General features: G+C 36.0%; 1 protein-coding gene across 1 annotated transcript in view; it reads right to left on the minus strand.

The window, feature by feature from the left end:
* FAF1 (Fas associated factor 1) overlaps positions 1–25727 on the minus strand; it is a 161281-nt gene that overhangs the window by 113060 nt on the left and 22494 nt on the right. The window contains exons 3-7 of the mRNA XM_035537385.2: positions 15954–16000; positions 12930–13138; positions 9460–9551; positions 9023–9111; positions 800–905 (exon numbers count right to left, since the gene is read on the minus strand). Coding sequence (XP_035393278.1) covers positions 800–905; positions 9023–9111; positions 9460–9551; positions 12930–13138; positions 15954–16000 — 543 coding nt within the window. The remainder of the gene's footprint in view (positions 1–799; positions 906–9022; positions 9112–9459; positions 9552–12929; positions 13139–15953; positions 16001–25727) is intronic.

Consider the following 25727-nt stretch of genomic DNA (forward strand, 5'->3'; position numbering starts at 1 on the left):
GACAAATCAATAGCAAACACGTGTTTAATGTGAAAAGCAAACATTTAATCTTAATATGTTGTAAAGTTAATCCTGAAGATTCTTATTTCTAGATTGTTTGTCGTATTTCCAGAAGTTAGTGGGTTATATAGGAAGTAACACCAAAAACATGTGGCATTAGATATATCATGAAGCATCAGACAATAACCTTTGGCTTCAGAAAGGAATTAAAAATATGTAAGGACTGCTTGCTCTAAATTCTGAGCGTCCTGATTCATATATGAGATATTGTTTCCTATAGGACTTAATTCTGATGAAGTTCTCTACAACATCACCCCTTGCTGGCCATTCGACAGAATGGCAGTGACATCCATTATACACAGAAACCATTTGGCTACCAAGCCAGGAAGAGTTAGAGCACTATGATAGCAACCAGCAATGGTAGAGGTGCCTACAAAACGAAGATGGAACTGGTTAACAGAAGGGAAGACAGCAAGAACTTCAAGGGGCTTAAAAATAAAATGTAATTTGAACAACTGCCTTTCCTCATCATTGTAGAGTACCTCAATAGAGGCTGTTCACATATTTTGCTATTACCATGTAAAAAGTAACATCTTTTCTGCATAATTTAATAGCAAACTTTTTTTAGGCCAAGTTCTTTAATCAAGTTATCGCAATCTTCATGATCCAGTTGATTAAACCAAAAAGATGACTAATAAAATTAAGGAATTTCCAACTAGGCCACGTAAACCCTCTTTCACAGAGCTGGCATTAGCTATAATGAGCTACATTTATTCTTCAGCTGTGAAACACCACTCACCTCCTGAATGGTACTGCTTCCTGAGAAGTTGAGGTTGTACTCCCGCTGGACTTCTCGATGGGTGACGAGCAGCATGAAGTTTTGATTTAATGACTCCTGCAAGGCCCTGAAATGGTTGAAAGAAAAACAAGAAAATCAGGGATAAGCATGTTATAGCTTGTTTTACAGTTAGATGCAAAAACCCCAGGGTACCCTAAACTCTACATGGACAAGTCCAGGCACAACATTATCATCTCTCTTTTCACTCTTAAATGCAAGGAAGCATGCTGAGAATGACCAAAGGCCATTCCTGAACTCCTTCCTTAATAAGATGACTGCAGCCTTTAAAGCTCTTCTAATGTTAAATATTCTCAAAATTGCGAGTCACATTATCTTCACAAACATCAGGTATATTTAGCACTCATTATGCCATTAGGCTTGTAAGCATATTGATGACCAGACAAAACATCAAGCTACAATGCACGTTAAAACTGATGGTAAGTAGAATAAGGCAAAGCATGCTCTCACTTCTCTAGGGTTACCTGAAGCATAAATCAAATGGCAATGCCTTGGTTTCATTCAAAGCACATAAACCCAGCTAATTAGAACTGGAAAACTAACCACAGCAAAATTTCTCTTGTGGTTATTGACTATTTAGAAAAGTTAGTTCTGCTCAAATTATTTTAACTGCACATTAAAATATCTTTAATAACATAAATTTAAAGAAAATCTTAAGATACAGATTAAGCAGGTCAATATGAAGTCACAAAGATGTTTTTTTGTGATTTTCCCAGTAACAAAACATCTAGATATTAAAAAGGCATCCTGTTTAATTAGGTACAAAATTATGCAACTATCTACTTTTCAAAATAGAAGACAGGACTTGGCTATATTCAGGGCAATTCCAGCTGTGTAGGAACTTATATAGGCTACAAAATTGCATTATAACATACCTTACTACATTTCTAAACAGTATTTATGCAGACTTGACCTGTTCAGTGGCATATGGAATTAAATTGGGTTTATCTACTTCTTTTTTCCTATAACACACTCTTATAAGAATGCAATTTTTTTTCCTTCAGATCTTCACTGTTTGATGACACTTCACCATGCCATTTCTCTAAGCAATAAAGGACAAACTCTGTATGCAGATGAGCACAGCTGTATCTTAAGATACAAGACGACAAGACTGCTAGATTACTTGAGTCTTGATATGTTAGTTTTTCCTTCTATGGTAATTACTGATCTGCAGTTTGGCTGCTCAGATGGCAACGAACCCATGCAATACGCAATGGATGCTTTAGCAAGAGATGCACTATTTGCTTTAGCATCTCGAGAAAAATTACCTTACAAACTCAGCAACATAATTTGGATTCTGTGACATCTTAAACATAACAATCACACACTATGAAACAAAATCATGAAGTGCCAGTTCTCTTCTTCTATGTGTTTTCGTAATAAGGAAGATTAATTTAATTCTTTGTTAATGCTAGGTATGTTCAAACGTATGACAGACACTACATACATAACTGAAATAAGTGATCTACACTGAATGTGAAGTTAGCTCTACTTGTCACAAAATCTTTTAAAAACAGTCTAGAAAAATTTAAAAATACTTCACAGTCCTCCACAGGAGAAAAAAGCTGTCTGAAAAGATGCACACCTATTTTCAAAAGTAATTCTAATTTGACCCCTAACAGTAAGTTTAGCATTGACAAAACCTTATTTTCTTTTGGCAAATGTTCCGCAGCAACTAAAATACCCTGCTGTGCTTTTTCAGGTTCTGATTTTTTATTTGTTTTTAGCAAATACTGGAGGCAAGTGATATATGTAACTGTTCTAAAAATATTATTAATTACAGCATATGTGAATGACTCCGGATTCCATACGGGGTCACACGAGGCTCTGTTACAGCTTTTTGTTGTTGTTTTTGACTTTCTGAAAATCTTTAGATGGAAACTGATAGCGTGATTCATGTTTTCATTCTGTAATTGATGTAAGCATAGAATGAAACAGGCTAGTTAGATCAAACCCTCAAGTCTCTCACGGTATGCATAATACACACACTTAAATACCACCCAGATCCAAAATATGGTATGCTAAAGAAAAATATATGTGTGTGTGTTCATACGAAAGGTTTTCCATTTCTCTGCTTCATCTGGATGTGATAGCAGCAAATATTTAGAAAAGAAAGAAAAAACTCTTCAAACACAGTTATTTTAAATTAAGTGCCTTAAAATTAAAAGCTTCAGTTTTCAAAGTAAGTAATGATTTTGACACCTCTACATTTTGGATTTCTGAACAAGACAAGCTAAACATTAAATATTGAGAATTTGCTTGTTAACATTCATAGCCAAATACAGTCAAAGAGCAGGCTGAAAATTAAGCTGGCTAAGAAAAAAAAAATCACCTTTTCTTCAGAAAAAAAACATAATGAAGAATTGTGCAGGATAATGCTTACATAGAAATGCAGTGGTCAACTGACCCAATCCTTTGGGGTCCCATATCAAAACGTCATATGGCCTCGAAGCCAGAAGACATGTGCCACGTACGTTCAAAAGTCAAGGGGAGGAGGAGTTGTCGTGCACTTATGGGCAGTATGTGCCAACCAACTCCTCCACGTACCAACACTCCCCTGTGAGACGGCTTTGGTTTGTACATGGAGCTAGAGAACCAGCAGTGTCAGTCTCCTCCCAGATTCATTTCCTCCAGCAGCTAGGGATTTGGATTATCTTTGTAATCCAAATAATCTTTGGATTATTCTTTGTGGCAATAAAACTCTGACTCCAAACATAAAATAAATTGCCGTAAAATTGCAATTTCAGCTATCAAAGCTCTGATCAAATGCACAAAATGAAGTTATTTAAGCAGGAGACTGCTCCTTGACAGTACGCTGAATCTTTGTGTTCTCCCCCAATGCCTTTTTAAAAAAAAAAAAAAAAAACTTTTTAAAAGATGCACATAACTGTACTAAGACGGCTGCTTTTGAACACTATGTACATTTCTAAAACTATGGCTTCAGTGTTTGCAGCAGTTTCATTTTCCTGCAAATGCTATCAGTCGACTACAATCTTCCAAATGAAATATCTGCATTAAAAGAAGAAAGAAGAAGAAAAGAAAAATCAGGGCCAAACTCTAGTTCCCACTGAAGTTAAGATTTTATTTTTATTTTTTGCCATCAACACTAACAATTTAATTAATCTGCAGATTAATTAGTGGTGAAAGGAAATCAAATTCTAGAAACAGGATTAAAGTAGGCCACTTCTGTCAGCACCATTTCCCCCCTACTGCATGCTCTAGATCTCCAGAGCATTTGCTGATAGGTTAAACATTGATGTTACATTTTTCCCCTCAGCTGGATGATTATGCATTCACTATTAGGCACAGGAGCCAAGGGCACTTGACAGTACTTTCAGTTACCAATCTTCCATTACAGGAAATCTGCTTACATCCAAAAAAAGGAGCAAGTCTGAGAACAGACGAAAGAAAATAGACCTGAGCCCAGTCATTGCTCTGACCAGTTTTAGCAAGAGAAACCTGAATCAGTTTAGGATTTCATATGAATTGCCTATATAGCGTTGGTTATCAGCATTATCACAATGAGTAGAAACCTCAGCGATGGACCAGGATTCAACAGGGGTTGAAATTTATAATATGCAACCAAAATCACTCCTCCCTAAATCTTAAATTTCAAGCAACATAAGTTGCTTGAAACTGGAAACACCAAATACTCGATTAACAGTCAGGAAGGAGTTTATTCACTAGCTACTCCACCCAAATTCCACTACAGCACAATTTATAAACAACAAGTCTAATAAATTAAGAGAAACAATATTTAGCCCCAAAGTGTCTAATAGCAAATGATGCTAAACTTAAGGTGACAGCAACTGTTCCATCAGCCTATGAAATGCTGAAGTAAGATGATATTAGTATTTCTATTTATTATATTTTAAACTTTCAGCTTTACTACTTTTTTATTGTGCTGTAACAATAAATAAAATGCATTGGTTGTATCCATTGTTAAATGAATGCCTTAATGCTTTGATTTCTGATGTAATACTTTGCTTAATAGCATTTTTCTTTGAAATTTTAGTAATATATATTTTTTTTAGCTTTGAAGCCAAAAGTATATCCTTAATTGGTGAGCAGCAAACGATCCATTTCATTTCAGTTCTGTTTTGTTTTTTTTACTTCTCTATTTAAATGAAATGCATTCAGAATTAGGCAGTAGCTTCCTCAGTCACAAGATTTTCCCCCAAATCTCTGAATTTTATATAAATAGGCATGACATAAGGTAATTAACATTTCCATTTTAAACTTACAGATTTATACAAGCTCATGTCAACAGAAGTCCAAATTTACTGTAATTACAGATTATTTACATTAAAACAAAATAAGAAATCAGTATGTAAATGTAATGTTTGTTGTAGCTAATGCAGCAGAAGATGGTAGATTAGGTTCAAACAGCAATCAGTTAGCAAATCTGGCTAACATGTAAATGAGCAGAAGCCCTTCTGTTTACATTCTATTGCATTTTAAACTTCAGGATTTTTAAACTGTCTCATGAGCAGATGTGAAAATAAAACATTAATCTTACCATTCTTATTGAAGCTTTCAAAGTAACTAAAGCAAGGCACTGCTCCTGTCCGGCTAAACAGACAAATACTAATAACTGGAGTTGCAGGTTACATCCTTCTTAATTAACACTCCGCAACAGTTGATAACGTACACCAAAACCCCATGCCACAACCACCACTGCTCTGCAACAACCTAAAAAGCACGTACTCAGCAAAACACAGACCCATTACTTGACATGTATATATAATTTTTATTCCTATCCACACAGATAATTACATTTCTTAAATAAATTACAATCACTTAGCAAAAATCTAGTACTGTAATCATTGCTGAGATATGCAGCTGGTCAAACAGCTTTTAGCTGCTTTGAACTTTCTGGTGATACATCAAGTATAAAAAAGAAACAAACATTTTCAGCTATTTAGAAAAAAAAAGTATGAATATAAATTAAATGACATCCATTAATTAAAGTGACAATAAAGGAAAAAAAATATATAAACAGCACTTCCCAGAACACACAAGACTGAAAGGGAAGACCATCAGGAAGACCTGGATATGTGTCCAGACTCACATGCCTATGCTTTTGATGCTTCCCTTTATTGCATTGTCCTAACCCTTTTTTCCTGAACTTGGTATTGCTGGCTTTCAAGAAGCATCTGAGGCACCAAAGGGAAGGAAAGCCACTGTAAGGAAGTGAAAAATCTAATCTAAAAAGCCGGTGCAAGTAACCTCTCCCCTTGGACAACTATTGATAGACATTCTTTGGCACCTTTCTGTTTTAAGACTGTTTTCTAAAGGAAATCGTGTTTCTCTCCACCCACCTATGCCATCCAGCAGATTTGTACATATTCACTAGTTTCAAGGAGGACTGACGATGCTATAAAGGACTCAAATATTGGCTGTAAATCAACAGCTGGGCAGAGGAAAGGGACCTAAATTACTGGCCACCTTCATAAAAGACTGCAGCAGAAGCATAATCTTTTTATACTGCCTTCAGCCAACCTCTGGCCTTCGATGACAAGAACTACCATGTGATATCTCCTGTTGTTCGATACTACCTGCTTACTGGGATTTCAGCTGGAGAAAAGAGCCGGGGCAGGATGACAACCTACACAGGTGAAAAAAAAATGACATGGGTGCTACAAAATGCCTGGGAGGAACTGAAGCACTGTCAGAGGTAGGCAAGATCAAGGGAGAAGCATGGAGGGAGAGAGATGAGTTACTTAAGCTGTTGTGATGAGGCTGGAATTCACCAAAAATCGTCCTTCATTACATCCACAGCCCACAGAACATGTTGTTATTGTTCCAGATGTTGTACATGGACAGGTATGGCTATGCCAACCCTACAGGTGGTATTTGACATTTAAATTTAATCTTTACACCTCAATTTACTAGCATGCAGTAGTAATTCACTGGGTTTCTATTACCTATAAAAGCTTTAGAGATGCCACCGATGAATGAAGATGCCCCAGGAGATTTTTGCTTGTTTAAACTGCAGGATCGTTTTGTCATTACATTTAGATGCTAGTTTAAGTCAGTTCTGGGTTAAGTCCATACAGTCTGCCACAAACTTCAACGCCTACCTACCAATGCATTGGAAAAGGATGTTTCAAATGCTCTTCTCCCTGAGTGTCAAGAAGAGGCACAGACCAGAGTTTATAGAGCTGTGACCAGATTGCTCCTTTTATAAAGGGCATATACATAAAATACCACATACTGAAATCGTAGGCTTTTCAAATATCACTTTCTGGAGATATTCAAATCACGACTATTTATCTCTAGTTCAAAATAGAAGGCAGTTGAAGAAAACAGCAGATGAACTCACAAAGTAGGAGGCAAAGTTCTTTAATTTCCATTAATAATACATGTGAGCATCATGCTTTTAAAAATTGTGGGTAACAAACTAATCTGAATAATAACTGACCTAACAGTAGGCAGTAAACAGTGTAACTGGGTTTGGTACATTGCTTCAATTAGATGTGTTTTGATCTGCATTGATGCTTTAATTGGAGGCAAGCCTCCCCTTTCATCTAGAATTTATGACTTCAGGGAGATGATCTAGCCTTTAAATTATCCTTGTTTAAGTAGCCACTAATTAATCATCATTTGCTATCCCAAAGCTACCAAATTTATCTTAAAAATATCCAGAACTAAATCTCCTCTATGGAACAAGTATAAACTGTAAAGGTAGCGACCACTTTGATTTTAATAGGAAATAAAGTTCTTTTAGACTGTTCATCCAACAAAAAAGCCTGGGAACCCTTTATAAACAGCTTGTTGCTTTTACATAGTTTATTTCAGTTGAAATAAACTACATTCTTTAGAGTCTAGATTTTTTTCCAAAATCAAAGACATTAAAGTGACAATACACAAGATAACCAGGTATAAAATATTAAAATTGCAAAATGAATTTAAAAAAATAGCATCTACATTGTTTTTCCACAGTATTTTCACTGTTCTTCAAGTAGTTCATTAAGTACAATGGCTTATTGTCCTCACACACAGCTACAGCTCCTGTTTGTACATACAACTCGCATCACAGCTCACTACCACCCTCTGTTCCATCACCGCTATTCCCTCTCTTAATGTTTTTTTTTTATTTTCTATAATTTAAATCAGTTTTCTTATTTATTCCATAGAATACAGGTTATGTTCATAGATAACTTCTTAGTACCACAGGGACTACTTTTAGTCATTGGGAAACTATCTATTTATTTCTATTGATTGCCAAAGGATTTCCTTCATCATATTTGTAGAACATTCTACTATTTAACTACAACAGCAGAAACGCAATTCCCTCTTCAGATAACTTGAAGGGAATCTAGTCTAATGATTATGCAATTTGATCAATTCAAAGTACAATCCCTGCTTGCTTGACATTTTAGGACCAGAGCTACATTTTCAGACTCAATTACCGTGCACCCTCTAGCGGCCAAAGAATAAAAGTAATGGTTTTTCTGGTATGAATACATCTGTGTCTACCGTTGAGAAACAGATGGACAGGAAAGAAAACAAGACAAAAAGTTGAAAGCAAAGTAACTGCAAATTGCTCTCTAACGGAAAGGATTCCGTTTTCCACAAAGAAGCATTTAATTTTCAAACCTTTGCAATATTCACTGACATATGAACACTGTTAACTTTTTGAGTATTGAAATCAGTAAGAGAAGAGACCCTGCCTACTTAGACAAAATTAGTTATTCAGCCTATTTATGTACATTTTTAAAAGTCCAAGATACAATGAAATAATATAACAAATATTTCAGAAAGAAAATTCTAATCAGCTGGTAACAATTTCTACATGTTTATCTTAAATGAATCAACCTAATGCAATAAATTATGAAAGGCCAGCTTTAATTTAAAAACATTTACTCCCCGTGGAAATGAAAGTCATCACACCTGGAAGGTATAAGATTCTGCATGCACGTAAGTAATTCATGTAGCACACCAAGGTTTAAAAAAAAAGAAAAAAAAAACAAACAAAAAAACACTTTTCCCTTAATTTCAACAGTAAGGTACTGAGATAGTTAATCCCAACACTTGCCTCTTCAACCACTGAAAACTGATTGCAGATTCCTAAAAGGATACATGTGGCTTCACAAAAACAAACAAACAAAATAAAAATACCTGAAGAATCATACAGGTAGAACATATGGCTAAAAGACTTACCCAGAATGACTTGAAGAAGGAAGAGGCAGGTCAGGTGTTAGAACATAAAGACTATTATTTTTTGGCAAGTGTAGAGTTTTTAAGACAGTCTGAGGAAAGAAAAATCATTGTAAATATTGTAAATATAAAACATTTGCTGATTTTGACATATTATTCTACTCCTTTTTAATTATTGACAACACCATCAAATTTTTGTTTCAAGACGTACTTGCTATGAATTTAATAACAATATTTTTGTAGGTGTGCCATGTTTTAAACAAAAACAACGTAAAGTGATTTTTTGGTAATGTTTTAGCTTAAGTGTTCCTTGTATTACTTTCACCTAAGACATCTAACACTGTTTGAAACTCACAATTCTTGCATTGTAACCCCCCACCCTCAGAGCCTCAGTTTGAAACACTGAATTCAGGTAACTGAAAACACAGTTGAAAACTTACACTATCATCTACATCTCCAGTCTTCCACCCTTTCAGCAGCATTTTAGATGCAGGAATCTGAAGTTCATTTTCTAGAATACGTTTGATATCTCCTGAAGAGAAAAGAAATAAAATGTCAAGAAAAACACATATAAAGCATACACATTTACCACCATCTCAAACATTACTGAATTACAGCTCATAAATGAGCAAGGAAAAATTTACTACGAAATCAGTTTTACTGTAGTTATCATTGTAACACACACTTGAAACAACAAAGAACAAATGAAGCTAAAAATCACAGAGCATAAATCTGATCCACACAATCACATGAGGATTTGGCAATTTGGACATTATTTCAGTAGTTCTACACTGCATGTGCTATCCACACATCTGCAGTTGCATGCTATCTGAAGCAATGCACCTTGCCAGCAATAAAGGTGGTGTGCATTCACAAATCCACGATCAATAATCCTGACACAGGGAACTAGAGCGTTCACACAGTTTGACTGGTCTGACAGCTTTTTGAGTGTTTTGCAAATTTTAATGCTGTCTTCTTCCTGTAGCTATTACAGGCACAAAATAATTCAGGCTGAAGGTACCTCAGGAGGTCACGTAGACCAAGGCCAACTCAAAGAAGTTCAAAGGTCTAACGAGACCAGTTTAGTCAAGGTTTTGACCAGCTGACTCTTGAACACTTCTAAGGATGGAGGCTCAACAGCTTCTCTGGCCAACCTGCTGCAGTACTTGACCACCCTCATAATTAAAATAAACAAATACATTCCTCATATCTAATGGAAATTTTCGATGTTCCAATCTGTGTCCTTTGCTTCTCATCTTATCACTATGCTCCTCCAAGAAGAGTCCGGCTCCATCTTCTCTGTGTCCTTCCATCAGACAGTTATAGACTGTAATAAGGTCTCTACCTCTCCCCTCCTCTCCTCCAGGTTGAACAACTCCAATTCTCTTCGCCTCTACTTGTATGTCACCTTGTGCTCAAGTCCCCTGACTATCTTGCTGACTACTGCTGGACTCACTCCACTACTTCAACATCCTTCTTGTACTGGGGACCCCTGAATTGGATGCATTGCTCCAGACACAGTCTCACAAGTGCTGAATAGGTCAGAAAAATTATTCCGCTGGATCCACTGGCTATATTCTTGCTAACACAGCCTAGGATGCAGCTGGCCTTCTTCACTGCAAGAGTGCACTACTGATGAGCCTCCAGATCTGACTCTTTTTTTTCTTTTCCTCTCCCCACAAAGTTTCTTTCTGGCCTATTAATCCCCAGCCAGTTACCAGACGGTATAACACGGAGTTATCCTGCCCCAGATGCAGAACTTCTTATTTGTTTTCGCTGAGCTTCATAAGGCTCTTGTCAGTCTATTTCTCCAGGCTGTCCAGGTCTCTCTTGATAGCAGAATTGCCCTCCAGAACATCAGCCACTTTCTCTGATGTGCTACTGCCTGTGAACTTGCCAGGAGTGCTCTTCTTGACAAGCAGGTTTTTAATAAAGACATCAAGCAACACTGGCCCCAGGATCAGACCCCGAGGGACACTACATTAGCAACTGTTCACCAGTCAGACTTTGAGCCTGGCAGTTCAGGCAAATATCTGCCTACCTTATAAGCTCACTTACCCTGTCCTCATCTCAAGAACATGACTATAAGAATACTACAGCAGAGTATAGAAAAGGCCTTACCAGAGAAAGTAACATCCAGTTCTCCCCTTGTCCACAGAGCCAGTTATCACATCATAAAAGGCAATACGATTAGGCATAATTTACCCTTACCAAATCCAGGCTGGCCTTGGATCACCTGTTTTTTTTTGGTTGGTTGGTTGGTTGATTGGTTTTGTTTTGTTTTTCCTTCCTGTGCTAAGAAATGGCTCCCAGGAAGATTCTGCTGCATAATCTTTCCACACCCTGAATTCAGAGATTGCCATTGAACTGCAAGTTCCCATCTTCCTGAGCTTTTCTTTTAATGCTGACTGTACTGGGTACTTACAGAAGCCCTTTTTTATCTCTTAGTGCTTTCAGCTCTGCCTGACCTTTGGTTTTCCTTTAGCTCCAAACCTGCATACTCTGCCAAGTCTGTATTCCTTCTGGATAACCCATCACTACCTTATACCTTTGTTGTACTTTCTTTTGCATTTAGCTTAGTCAGAAGCTTTGTTCTTCTGTGCTGGCCTTCTGCCACATTTGCTCCCCTTTTTGCATGTGGGTATGGACTGTTTTGGTGCTTTGAAGTTGTCCTTGAAGATCAACATCTCCCTTAAGCCCTTTTGCCCTTCAAGACAGTTTCTCCTGGGATTCTGCCAAGCAGTTCTTTGAAAAAGCCAAAAGCTGCTTTCCTTAAGTCCATAGCTGAAATCCTACTATTTGTCAAACACAAGGCTGTGTTTGACCTTCATATTCCAAGAAACAGACAAAAGTCTTACACTGACTACCTTCTGACTGTTCCTTAATCATCCATACCTGAAAGAAGTTTATAAGAAAAAAATTACTACAGCTGCACAATTCTGATTTGGCCACTTGTGTATCTACTCTGCATGGACATAACTCAGTGCAGTGCAGTGAAAAGACAGAACACTAATCAAGAATTCAAACTAATCACCACTAGGTGGCACCATCCAATACCAAATCAAATGCAGAGAAGAAAAATAAGGACCAAAAAGTTTCAATTTCCAAATTTCATCACAGACATAAGGCTACAGCTCTGCAAGTTTTTTAATCAACTATTTCTTTGTTTTGATCTGTATACTGTCTTCAGAAAAACTTTTTCTCCTTAGTAATTTAATTTCCTTAGAAAATTAATTCAGCTTGGTGAGTATCAAAAATAACATGCTCTGCAATGGTAAAAACAGCATATTTCTAATATACTTGTATAAAATGCATCAGATTTAGAATGAAGACAAAAAGAATCTGATAAAAGGAATCTTAACTGCCCCAAAAGAGCCAAATAAAAATTTTTAAAAGGATGTAACAATGGTCTTCGTACTTGCAAGAATTCCTATGAATTTTGTCACTAATCCTATGCAGAAAAGGATGATGCTATAGAGATTCAAAAAGGAAGTGCCAAGATCATCTGCTTATTAACGGACTGCATCCACACTAATCCTACTGCAAATTACACTTTCATGCGTCAACTTAATCAGTAATCTTCATTTTGTTTCTGAAGCAAGTCCATAAGACAACCATATTTCAAGATAAATATTTGATAGATCACTAACCTTTACAAAGGATTAGTGAAATTTTGCATTTTTAAAGCTGCAAAGAGATTTGAAAATGGTTAGGACCTGTGGAGGCTGCATTTTTGGGGAGATATTTTGGAGGGGGTTGTTTTTGTTTTGTTTTTTTGGTTGGTTGGTTGGGGTTTTGTTGTTTTTTGTTTGTTTTAGGGTTTGGATTTTGGGGGCTGCGTGTTTTTTGTTCATTTTTGTTTTAGAAACTTCTCTGGTAAAATTCTTATGTCATTTTTACACATCCTTACCAACTGTGGAGCTGTCTTCAAGTACTACATCCACATTTCTGTCTCTGTACTCAACCCTGAAGTCAAGCATTCGAGGTTGTCTTTCCACTATTTGTCTAGATGGCACTACGTGGCGAAATGCTGAGGATGAGGAAGGAGTTGAAGAACCTGCTGCAGAATGACTTGTGGGGCCGTACGCTGGTCCTTGTAAAGTCTCTCCACCATACTCACTGAAACATATGCAGATAAGAAGGTTTGAATAAAATAGCTTGATAATGTTTAAACAAAGATTAGCAAAGTAAAATGAACAGTGTTATTCACTTACTATGGTCCACAGCATATGCCTCTTGAATAAACTACATTGTCATATCTGAAAGTACTGTTTTACTAATAATAAGAAATTAACTTTCATATTAACAACATTAATATTTCAGTGACTCAGAAGTGCTATAGAAGAACAGTTTAAATGACAAACAGGCATTTAAGCCACTTTTAGTCTAAAGTTCACTGTGTAATTAACATCGGATTTATCTTGAGAAGCAGCATTATTTCCTGTTCCAGGAGTGCTATGACCATATAAAAACTTGCACCATGGCAACCACCAGTTTTCTACATCATCAGGCTAGTACCACATGGAAATAAGAATCAGAAAAAATTGAAATAAACAACAGAATAAACTGGGAAACCCTCACTACCCAGAAGCACACCTTGTCCTCCTCAGTGAGCCTCTCTTTAAGATGTAAATGAGATTAGAAACGAAAGGTAACAAAACATGAAATTTAAGGAACATTACTCCAGGCCAAAGAAAATTACGATGTACTGAACTTATATTTTAATGACAAGATACTTCACACAGCAAGCCTAGAGCTTTGCATTGTAGATGTCCTTACCAGGAACACAGTGCTCCCTGTTTAGATTATCTGTCCTGGGCAGTTACAGGATATCATGAGGGAGGATGTGAGCTAATAAAATGTATGCACTGAAAGAATGGGAGCTGTGCAAAGAAGGATTTAGGAAATGCTGAGATGCAAGTTGCCTCATTTCCATTCCTGAACAGAACTTATTTAAAAGACTCCCTTTCCTGAAGATACTATGAGATTTCTCAATGGAAATGTTTCTTCAACAAATCAAACCTGACATCTAGAGGAGGACTGAAATTTTAAAAAGCGTGAATATGGGTGGCACCCACGTCACAGAACCATGCATAAACAGTACCAAGCTATTGCAAATCACATCATTTGAAAAAGAAAAACATATTATGCTTGTAAAACATGTGGCTCCTCCACTTCTCACATCAGCAGGCTCAAAAGGATGAATTCCCAGCTACAAACACCCATGCCCACAGGTCAAAGACTCACTTCAGAGGATTAAAGAGTAGAGGAAACAGTCTTATTTTCAGGCTTTAAAAAGGTATAAACAACAAGCAATATGTTTGGGGTTTTTTGTTTGTTTGTTTTTTTGTTTAAATCTGACATCCAACAATGAATTAAGTAATATAACCATTTTGTTAAAAGACCTAAGAAGCAAAGAATATCCTGATTCTCAGGTATTTGTTTTTTTCAGTCAACACCATTGAATTATAAAACAAAATGTATTTTTTCCCCTCAATATATTAACTTGCTTCAAGTCCAGTTGTATTAATTATATTTGATTCCATTACAGAAAGCATTTTACATGTCTGACTGGCAACCTCTAGTGGAACATAAAAAGCTTCATGTCAGTAAATTAACCTCATCTGAAAACCACTGGAAACTAGGCTTCTTACCCTTTCAGGTCTCCTTTTAAACTTCTTGCTTTAAAATTAAAAAAAAAAAAAAAAAAAAAAAAGAAAGAAAAAAGACTACTTGTGACACCCTTTATTGTCTAATCATTTCTAAAAATGAATAAATTAGTACTGAAGAAAGCTGTAAGTGGACACTGGACATGCTTGTTATCAAAGTTGGGTATAACTGCCCCCTAGCTCCTTCCCCCTGACAAAATGCTTGCAAGCATTCCGGTATTTTGAATATAAATGCTTTGAGGTCAGGACTTACTAACATAAATCCTGTTTTTGTGTCTCTGCTTATGTTAATAGGTAGAAATAGTGCTTGACACAGAGTCTTGTTCTGAATTGGACTATGCAGACCTAGCCACAAATAAACACCTAGTAACTTTACTGAGCAAATAAAGTTTTATCTTGAATTAAAAAAACAACTCTATTTTTGATAGCTTTAGTGAGTATTGACATATATGCCAAAACACCACTTTACCTACATGATGTATCTTCTTTAATCATCAAAACAAACCTTTTAAAAACAGTACATTGAGTATTTCCTTCAACAACATTTAAAACGCTATTTTACTGCCTCTCCCAAGTAGCTCAATTCTTGTTCTGCTGTTTTCAATTGCCTCATCAGCACTTAGGCTATCGTGTGTCAGTGACTTCAAGATATGCAGGCATCAGTATACAAGCCAAAATTTAATTCAGAAGCTGAAAGATGGTCAGTAAAGCTACTTTTAGAAGGGAGCAACCTTGCTTTATCTAGCATAATATCTGCTGGATGTAATTCACTTATAATAAATACACAAGCTTTTTTTTGGCCAGCGGTATATGGAATACTGATATCCTTCAAAACGCATAAGGAAAAAGAAAATACTTAGCCAGGCATATCTTTATATTTGCCCTGCAAATTTTTACACATTTAGAGGAAGAAAAAAAAATAAAAAAAATAAAGTCCTGAAAAGACTAGAAAGCACTGAAGTCTGAAGACAAAGTCCTAGAAAGCACACCAACATCCAGACCTAGTAAAGGAACAATCCTACAGAATGACCTAACAACAAATGAATTTAAAATAAACTAATTTGAATAGGCATTTGAGCTGGTTCTCCACCAGTATGGGGGAAAAAAAAATAATGTTTAAATCAGCCTTGCCAGGAATTGAATTTGTGGCTCAAGAAACTGCTTTAAAAGGGGAAGTACATCACCATCTAAGGATTCAGGAACAAAACCGTAACCATTACATAGCAACATTCTCTGCATGTACTACTCCATCGCTCTGTGCTTACCTTTGCAGAATGCCGTTTTCTTGTGGTATTACACCATTTATAGCTGCCTAAAAGGAAAAAAAAAAGTTTTCAATCAAACACACAGAGGAATAACAATAAATCAGAAGGATTCCTATAGTATGTTTTAAGAAGTGATTAACTCGCTTTAAAATATGTTGTAAAATGTTCTCCACTAAGTGAATATTCTTGGTAAACGATATTGCCATTGAAGTACCCTCTTAAAATAAAAAACATATCTAGGTGAAAATGAACGTGAACTGATGCTCAGGCTCCTATGTCTGTGTGATGGATTTCCCAGGTGTGATGCACAGGAATCGAGTTCATGGCCTGTGCCCAGTAAATCTACCATACGTAGGAAGTGTACGAAGTGTTAAAAATGCAGCTTTCAGACACATCAAGCTAACTGTGCACAGACAAGTATCTTCACAGAAATTCTCATGTTTCCCAGAAGTATCGGGCCTGCACAAACCTATAAGCCTGCTCAGCTGCACAGGCACCAATGTTGCAAGTCCGAAGTCTTCTAGTCTAGCCTCTGAAGTGTAACCATGTGCCAGGGACTCACAGAAATATAAATTAACCCCCCGAAATTCAAACAATCTTCACACAGACAAGGAAATATTTTTAAATACAGATTATGCAGCTAGGTATCGTCCCATTAGATTATCAAAATAAACAATATATTACTTAAGTGTAGGTGTGAGCCTGGGCCCAAACCTGGCGAGTTGCATCCAAATTAGGCCTCTTATTTGAAATTACAGAGGTATTACCTATAAAAATATTGTAATAAAATTATGATATTAAAATGTCTTTTGTTTAGAATAGCCACACAACATACCCCAGTTTCAAGTCCAAAAACCCACTTCTGACAAAATTGTCTTCTCAGCCTGTTCCAGCATAGCGCCATTCTACTTTGTGGAAAGCTTTAATGCATTTCCAGCACATCTGGCACTATGTACATTTATATATCAATCAAAGCTTATACAAAGTCAGGAAGAGTGAAGAAGTTGGAAAGCAGGTAAGACTCTCTTCAACAGTACTTAGAAGACATCTTACAGACTGTTTTATACCACAAAAAAAGGTTCCACAATCTCCTTGATGCTAGGATTTTTCAGACTTGAGGTGCAGTGAAAGTGATACCACGTGAGCTAGCAACGATGGCTTACACATTTCACTACTCAGCTGTTTCAATTCTGTTCTGATTATTGTTGGAAGATATGGGAGTAGAGATGTCAGAACCCCACCTAACTTAAGGCTTTTAAGCAGGGCCAAGCAATGGGCAGGTAAAGAGGAATAGCACTGGAGGGAATTTGACAAGGAATGAGAAAAATTATGTTAAAAAAAAAAAAAAAGAGTTTGAAATGCTAATTTTGAGTTTTGATAATCTTTATAATCACTATTGTTTTCACAGTTTTCATTGTTTTTTTGTATGTATTTGGTAGGCTTGAGGGTGACATTGAAGAGAGCTTGTAGCATCTCACTGATTTTCTATTACTGCTGTACCACCAATTCCTGTATTTCTACTGCCACAATTTCTACTATCACTAATATCCATTCTTATAATATGTCAGCTATGCCTGAACAGCTGGCCAGTATATCTGGTGAATAAGTGTTTGGTCCTTGATGAAGACAGATAAAATTTAGAAGCTCATAGACTATTTACTACTCCAGGAGGATGAAATCGAATACTGTAACTGAACTACAGACTGTCATAATCTGTCATCATTTTTACAAATTAACATTAAAAAATGTGGCTTAAATAAGAAACGCCCAATAAATACAAAAGTAGACTAAATCCAGATTTAAACCCGATCCTTTTTCTCCGAATACATAAGCATGAATTTTTACAATTTCCGTTAATAAATAAGATTTAATAATTAAGTCAAAAATGCACTACTACTTAACTCAGTGAAGTAACTATGATACTGCAATAAGACTTGTCATTCATTTAGATAAAATATTACGCTAATGACAGCAGAAAAAGCAGACAAGCAGAAGGGCTGCAGGTATCTATAAACTACAGCAGTTACCCATAAGACTGCATCAAATTACAGTGAAAACAAAGCTTCCTACCAGAACACTTTTTAAATCAGTTTATCCGCTGTGCATGGCAATAATCAGTGGTTTCTTTTTAACGTGTCTTGTTTATCATCACTGTGGTTTTTGCAGTCATACATAGCTCTTGATCATGTTCATCTAATAAGTCTCCAGGAAGAAGTGAGAGGTTTTGGTTTGTTTGGGTTTTTCTGAATTGGCATCTCCCCTCCCCACCCCAATACTCTTCAGTAACATACACAATTTGGTTAAAAGACAAAAATATCCTTTATTTTGTATCTGTAGGATATGAAGAGCAAATACAGGTTCTTGTACCACAGGATTAACACACCAATGACCATCTGCTGACAACAGAAGCTGTCTCTTTACTTGGAGCAAAAGAAGCTGCTTCAGTAACGAAGAAATATAGCACAGCACTTCCACACTTCTTCTGTCAAAGCCTGTACCTCAATCTCAAATGATTAAAGCAGCTCAATTTTTTTTCTATGTCTAGTCAGAGGGGCTAAATATGATAGAGGCTCCAAGCTATTTTCTTTAAAAATGAATAATTCACTTGTTCACATCCTCAGTTCTGTAAACTTGATGACATTTAAGGGGCACAGCAGGAAGAAAAAAACAGCTGCAGCATTATGTACTTTTTTGATGGAAAGACCTCTACTAACCACACAGTAAAAATAAAGAGTCTGGACACTGTTTGTTAAGCAAGATGGAAGACTAAAATTACATAGATGACAAATGGTGGCAGTGCACATGTAGATATTGAATAAATATTAAATATCCATGTTCTTACAAGATATCTGTAAGTAGACACTGAAAAGAAAAGGGAACAACCATCCACCTTATGGTTTCATAGCAGGAAGGTTGTGAATGAAAAAATAAAAATAAATGAACATGTTATTAAGACAGTTCCAGACTCTTCTTCCCCAGTGTCAGTCCCCTTTGAGAGAGGATCAGGTCTCTGTGGTTAAGCAAACATTCAAAGATATTAAATTTTTGTCTTTCCAAACAGGGATCATTTGATCATCAAAACCAGCCTGTGTGACTAATATACAGTAATTAAAGAGATATATTTCCCTTGAAACAGTTTTAATAACAGGTGCAGTAAATCTATTCATGGGTTATTAAATAAAGATGCCATGTCTGGCTCTGAAAATGTCTTCAGCTTCAGAGCGTTATAAGGGAAGCAGCACTGCGTGCCCACTCTGTCCTTACTCCGCATAGCCACTAGTATCCACTACAGGGTACTGCAACTTCAGTGTTTTTTTCTGTCTGTTCTAATGCTATCTTCATTTAAAGAGTTAAGCTCATCTTAAGTGGAAAATTGCTCTGCACACTGGAAATATTTAAATGCCTGAAGAATGCTGCGATGCATAAAGCCTTTCCTCAAAGGCTATCAGCTGAAATAGATTAGTCCACTCTGCCTAAATGTGACTTTTTTTCTTTTTAACCATTACAAAATATTGTTGGAGAAAAACAAGAACCACCATTTCTTAATAAGCTGATGAGACAATGTTGACTTCTCTCCAAGTACACAATTCTAGCACTAATCTGTTAAAAACAATTAAGCATATCTTATGGTGACTCTCATGCTGGATGGCAAGAAGGTTCCTATGAATAATTATGAATGAACTGTGGTATTAAAGACAGCACAAAATCTTGTCTCCTAAGCTTGAAGTTCTCAGTGGTTATCACTAAGTTTGAAAATAGAGTGGATTTGCCAATCATATTATTTAAAAGCAGAGGTCTACGTATACTGGCTGCATATACAAACAAGGCTGGGAATTCCTTCGTCTTCAAGTACAGATGAAGGTTTTATTTCCAGTGTTTAGAAGGGATACTTAGATGAATTATCTGAAGAGCTAAAACTAGGCCCAGACAAGAGCAGAGCCGAAGGCCCTTCCAAAGGGCGAGGTGGGAGAAGAGCTTCTTCTACAGACAAATCTGGACCGCCTCTCCTTCCCAATCTCCATACCACACAACAGTTTTGGCTAACAGATACAAACCCTGTCATAGACACACAAATCCTTTAAAAATTTTCCACATTCAAACCTCTACCTCAGTGAAAACCAGCAGTGAGCAGGATACAGCCTGATATGCAGAAATTACAGATTCTCTTCTGGAAACAACCTGGGTATCTTGGATGAGTGAAATGGATCTTGGGAAGCATGACTTATCAAACCAGGGTACTAGAAAGCATATCTCTAAGCAAAAGAAAGCAAGTTCAAGCAGAAGTTCATGCTAGAAGAGCAACACTTGCAGAGAAAGGGGTTACAGAGCTGTAAATGCCATGCACATGTAAAAGCTGCACGAGTTCCATTGAGATAAATAACCACATCAGCTTAATGCAACCAGTACAAGTTTATGTATGAATCATCTCACACAGAATTTTAAAAGCTTTATTTAGGTTTGATTAAATTCAACAAGACCACTTCAGTCTACTTAATGAAGGCCACACAGAGCTTTACATTGGTTTAGCTAAAAACTGAGGAGGTTTACATTAAACAAACCACACGAGTGAGACACAGACACAGGGCAATAGGAACTGCTGCAGAGGTGACTTAATCCAAAATCCAGGGGTGGCCAACCAAACGGCATCTACTGCTTCAGAGAAAGGCACAGGGAAATAAAACCGAGGAACTTGCTCAGGGGGCATTTTCTTCCTATACCCTGGTATTCTGTCAGTCCGGCACTAAAAGATTTCTCATAATTACTTTTTTGTTCTATTCCACATTAAACAATGCAATAGCCTCATGATCCATATCTTTAATTCTTGCTATGAAACTCACTTAAAGCTCTCTTTGATAAAAGGATTCATTTATTATGTCCTTCAATACGCAATATTCTTACCCAAATGTTACGATTCACATTTTGCTTTTGTTTTAAAATGCATGGTAAGCTAAAGGAACAAAGTTCTGCATTTTGTGGCTTTCCTGCTCATTTTGCCTTTTCTTCCTATTACGTATTTAAGACTTCCTTAATATCTAAACAGTTGCTCTCAAACCACAAATTCAGAAAGTTTTTCCCATGCCGCTTCCTATGTTAGCTGAAGCAAAGGCAGCTCTATCTATCACTATCTCAGAGGATGTCGTACTGGTAGTTTTCTGGACTATATTTAGAAATATGACAAAAATGGTTGGTTTGCTGTTTCACACTACAAAACAAACAAAAACTTATCTTAATACCTGACTGACCCTTTCATCATTTAATCCTGCATTTATTTATTTCTCAGTCTGATAACACTGGTGAATATAACACCAAAACATACATACAAAACCTCGTTATAGAGGGAGAGACAACAAATGCAATGTTTTGGGTTCTGTAGAATAAAAAATTGGTAACAGTTGTTTTTTGCAAAAACCAATGAGTATTCTTGCATGCAATCAACCCATCCTGCTTGAGGATCAGTCAAGATTTTTTGAATTTATAAAAACTAAATGTTTGTTGTTGTTGTTGTTTTAAATAAAAGTTAAATAAAATATACTAAAAGGCCCTCACTAAGCAATCTAAAATACACTGGAAAAAATATTTCTTTTATTTTGTATTTTATGATATTCCCACAGCACAGAAAGGGTTATTTATACTATTATGTTTACAATTGTAAGGTCATTGCAATTAATTCTACTCCTAATCTGGATTAAATGTGATATTCCCTGTGAAATGCAATATTCTTAATCTAACTTTGTTGCTTTCATGTAATAAATTATAGTTGCTTAATCCCAAAGATTTTAAATCCATTACTTTATTTTGTATTTAAACAAAATAAAGAGATGATAAAACTCCAAACAGATAGTACAATGTTATGCTTAAAAAAAAAGTTATCCAGAGAGGAATAAGAAATAAGTAAGTGATAAAGAAGAGCACCGGTGAGACAAAATATGCATGAAAGGACAAAAAAATGAAAATGAGTTTTAAATTTCATCCAAACTATAAAATTGTATGACAAAGGAATACACAAAGTAAAGCAAAATGGCAGCAGCATGAAGATTGGTTCCTTTTGAACACGGAAGTATTGCTTACAATGAAAACTACTCACAGAGTTCTGCTATCTGCACATTTCAATAAGTATTTTGAAATAATGTTCTTCTACTAGCTCTCTATTTGTCAAAAACTAAATTTGGATGGCATTTTCAACAGAACTGATATTGGCATTACTAGGTTTTTAAACAGGTAATGGCAGATGTATGTCTGTCGAAACATTTGTTCTGACCTGCTAATACCATGACTTCAGGAAACTCTACAGTAAGTAAGAATATATGTGGACTTTTCCTATGATCAGACTATAACAATAAAAAATGGGAAATTTGGGAACAAACAGCAAAGTCTTCGTAATTGACACTGATAAAAACATGCTTTAAGTATTAGGCAAATAACACAGGCAATATGGATTAATAAAATAGAGCTTTACTGAAATCAGCTGTAATACAACCACTTCCTTCTGCACCAAGACTGTATTACGAGACTCCCAAGCAGAGGAACACGGTTTTTATACAGCTTCATGCAAATATCAAATCTTTCCTGTTACACACCAGTCTGCGATCTGTTATTCTAAATGCAAAGCTCTGTAAAACATTCTGCACAAATAAAACTTATTTCAGACCAGATACTTTTACAGACAAGACACACTATCACCTTCCTACACAAACAGATATTTTGAAGCTGTTATTTTAGCAACTAAAACTGGTTTGGGTTTAAGTCGTAAAAAGTATTATTCAGTTTGGATTTTTAAATGAACGCAATAATAATTAGTAATTTTTAAAAATTACTAATTATGTCCCCATAATAAATTAACAGAGGCAACCTCTACCTTTGTTATCTTTGGCAGGCTTTGCAAGGCAAAGAAGAAAGTCAGCTTTTTCCTGTAGTTTGTGTTATACTTGCTGGCATTTCCCCAGCTTTGCAAGTCTCAAAGTATTTCCAAAGTGCTAGACGTGAAGTTACACCCACAGTTTTCACAGAATGCCAACATTTGTCCCCATCGTGGTTAAAATTTAACCAAAAGCTGTAATTGAACTACAATGAAATGTCTTCTATGCATTCTGCTTTATTTCAGCTTGCTTTCTTTACAACAAATATACTTCATGAAAAGCTGCGAAACAATAGAATTGCTAATAAAGCAAAAAATTAACATTTCATCAAAAAATTCCACATGAATATATTCATACAGATGATTCACTTCATCAGCAAGAGAGCACGCGTTGAAATAGTTTACAATTAGCACTCTAGATGTGGTTTCCCATTTCTCCCTAGTTCTTTGGTGGCTTCAACAAACTTTTTCCTGTAGTTCCTACAACATGCCGACATGCACTAGGAAGCCTTTCAACAGTTAGATATACTTCTACAATCCTGGGAAAAAACCCTCACACTTTGCACAGCCCTTTAATTTTATATTGTCACTGCATAATTCCACAAACAAAGCACAAGAATAAATTCCCAACTTGGTGCGTTTTTATAGTGCAATGAAAATAAATAACATGAACATATTAATAAAGAATCTTACTGATCAGGATCTGTCCAAGCCAAAATACTATTTTCAACAGTAAGAGAAGAAAAGAACCTACCCCAAACCAACCACTCAAAAACCATTCATGCATACAGGGAGAGGAGCAGACTGATATATCTGCTGCTTTCTGACACGTACATGTACCTTGGCTCTAGTGACTAACATCACAACTTCTTACAACTTCTAACTTAACAGAAACAAAAGCTTATGCTGGATATCAAAGAGTATTTTGGTACTCTCTAATAAATAAAAAAAAAAAAGCTAAACAGCAAGAGAGACAGATAAAACAAAGGCTATGCCTGGAAAAATATCCGTGTTCTGAACTTCCACATTTCTACCCCTTTGCAAATTATTTTATGTAAATTTGGACGACAACACTAAAACGCAAAGGTTGGGGATGGCTACCTCAAGACAACATACTTTTTGTTCAGCTTTAAAATTGCTCATTGTTATGACATACTAGCTCCCAGTAATTATTAAAAAGATGTAATATGGGTGAAATCTCATGACACAAGATGATTTTAAAAAATTCCTAAAAGTACTGTATATAGAATAAGATTGCTCTTACTGGAAAGGCATAACAACGTGAAACATCTTATATGACAGTTTCCAAATTACCCTAACCATAGACAACAGACTGCCTAATCACTACTCAATAATAAAGAATATTTACGTAAGATTTAGCTTAGTTTGGAAACCAGAAAATACAGACTCAAATTATGTAATGTATAATTTGTCTACAATATTTCTGTTTCATGACATCTGTGCTGTGCTACTGGCACTGCAGCAACCCACGTCTTCCAGGACCAGCTAAAAACAGTTTGTTTAAATATAAACAAACAAATAAATAAATAAAACTAGGACAAAAGTGTTAAGACATTCAACAGTAAAGTTGAAAGTCTGGTGGATCTAGATGACTCCTCACTTACATGGCACAATCTTCCACTATTAAGGTTCACTTGCAAAATAGTCGCAGCGTCTGCAGACATTGATTCTCAAATTAAATAAATTACTTCATTTTTTCTCCTACTCGTACATTCCCAGCATGATTCCATGACAGACTAATTGCTTGTCAAACACGCATTTATAAGACTTATGCAGTTTTCAGTTCAACTAGTAACAGAGTAATATACGGAGAACTACTTTTAGGTATCTTAAAACACCAATTAGCAGCCACTTAACTATTAATGTATTCCAGAAATTTGCTCTTGAATTCAAATGTTTAAGGACAAATTAATGCCAAGCAACCTGCAGAGAAATTTCCCATACAGAGGCAGAAGCCTTTGAAAATAAGCATTTGCGAAATGTAAGGCAGGCTGGTAATGCATGCATGTAGCTACAGTAACACTGCCAGGCACTACTGTGATCTCAGCTCCTGCTTCTTCATTAATCTCAGAGCACAAAAATAAATAAATAAATAAATAAATAAATAAATCTCTGTTACAATAGTCTTTTTTTCATGAAGTGAAATCAAAGGTTTTTAGTCCCATTGCTTGTTAGATCGGTATGCAAGAAAAACTTACAGCTCACTTCTCCAGGAACTAAATTCCCCCTATTATTTAGGGGGATGACACGTTGATTACATTACTTTACAAGGTTGACAGCAAAGATTTAAAACTCCTAAAAATCTGTTCAGCTATCTTTCTGGCCAGACATTAAAATTTCTTATGTAGCTTTTTTCTATTAGAAATATTAAATAAATAGTAATAAAACAAAGCAAATTATTTTAGATTAACATAATCCCTTTAGTGTCTACAAAACTGTCTGACAGTTTGCAGCTTAACCATTACATTTGCTAGAGCTGTGAAGGGATGGAAGATACAGATCTCTTCACAAATACTGAAAAATTATCACAGTTTAACAGGCATGAAAGGGTGTTGATTTAGAAGACACTTTGCTCAAGTTTTTTGGGTCTGTGCTACATCAGTTTTACCCTGCATTAAAAGTTCTTAACCCATTACATACCCTCCTGCAAACAGCAGTGTAAGAATTAGTCCCTTCTGTTGTATCAACAAAACTGCACACCATACATGAGACAGCACTAAATGACACAGGTATTTAGAGCCATGACTCTTTTAACAGCCTTAATAAAAAAAAGCCAACACACAACAACCCTACCTCCATGAGAGCTATCCATTATTTTTTTCCATCACTCCGAAAAAATGCCCTCAAATCGGAGGACAAAGAAAAAAAAAATCAAATAATTATAATTCATGGTTTCC

Source organism: Cygnus atratus, chromosome 8, assembly GCF_013377495.2.
Source record: "Cygnus atratus isolate AKBS03 ecotype Queensland, Australia chromosome 8, CAtr_DNAZoo_HiC_assembly, whole genome shotgun sequence".
Lineage (NCBI taxonomy): Eukaryota > Metazoa > Chordata > Aves > Anseriformes > Anatidae > Cygnus > Cygnus atratus.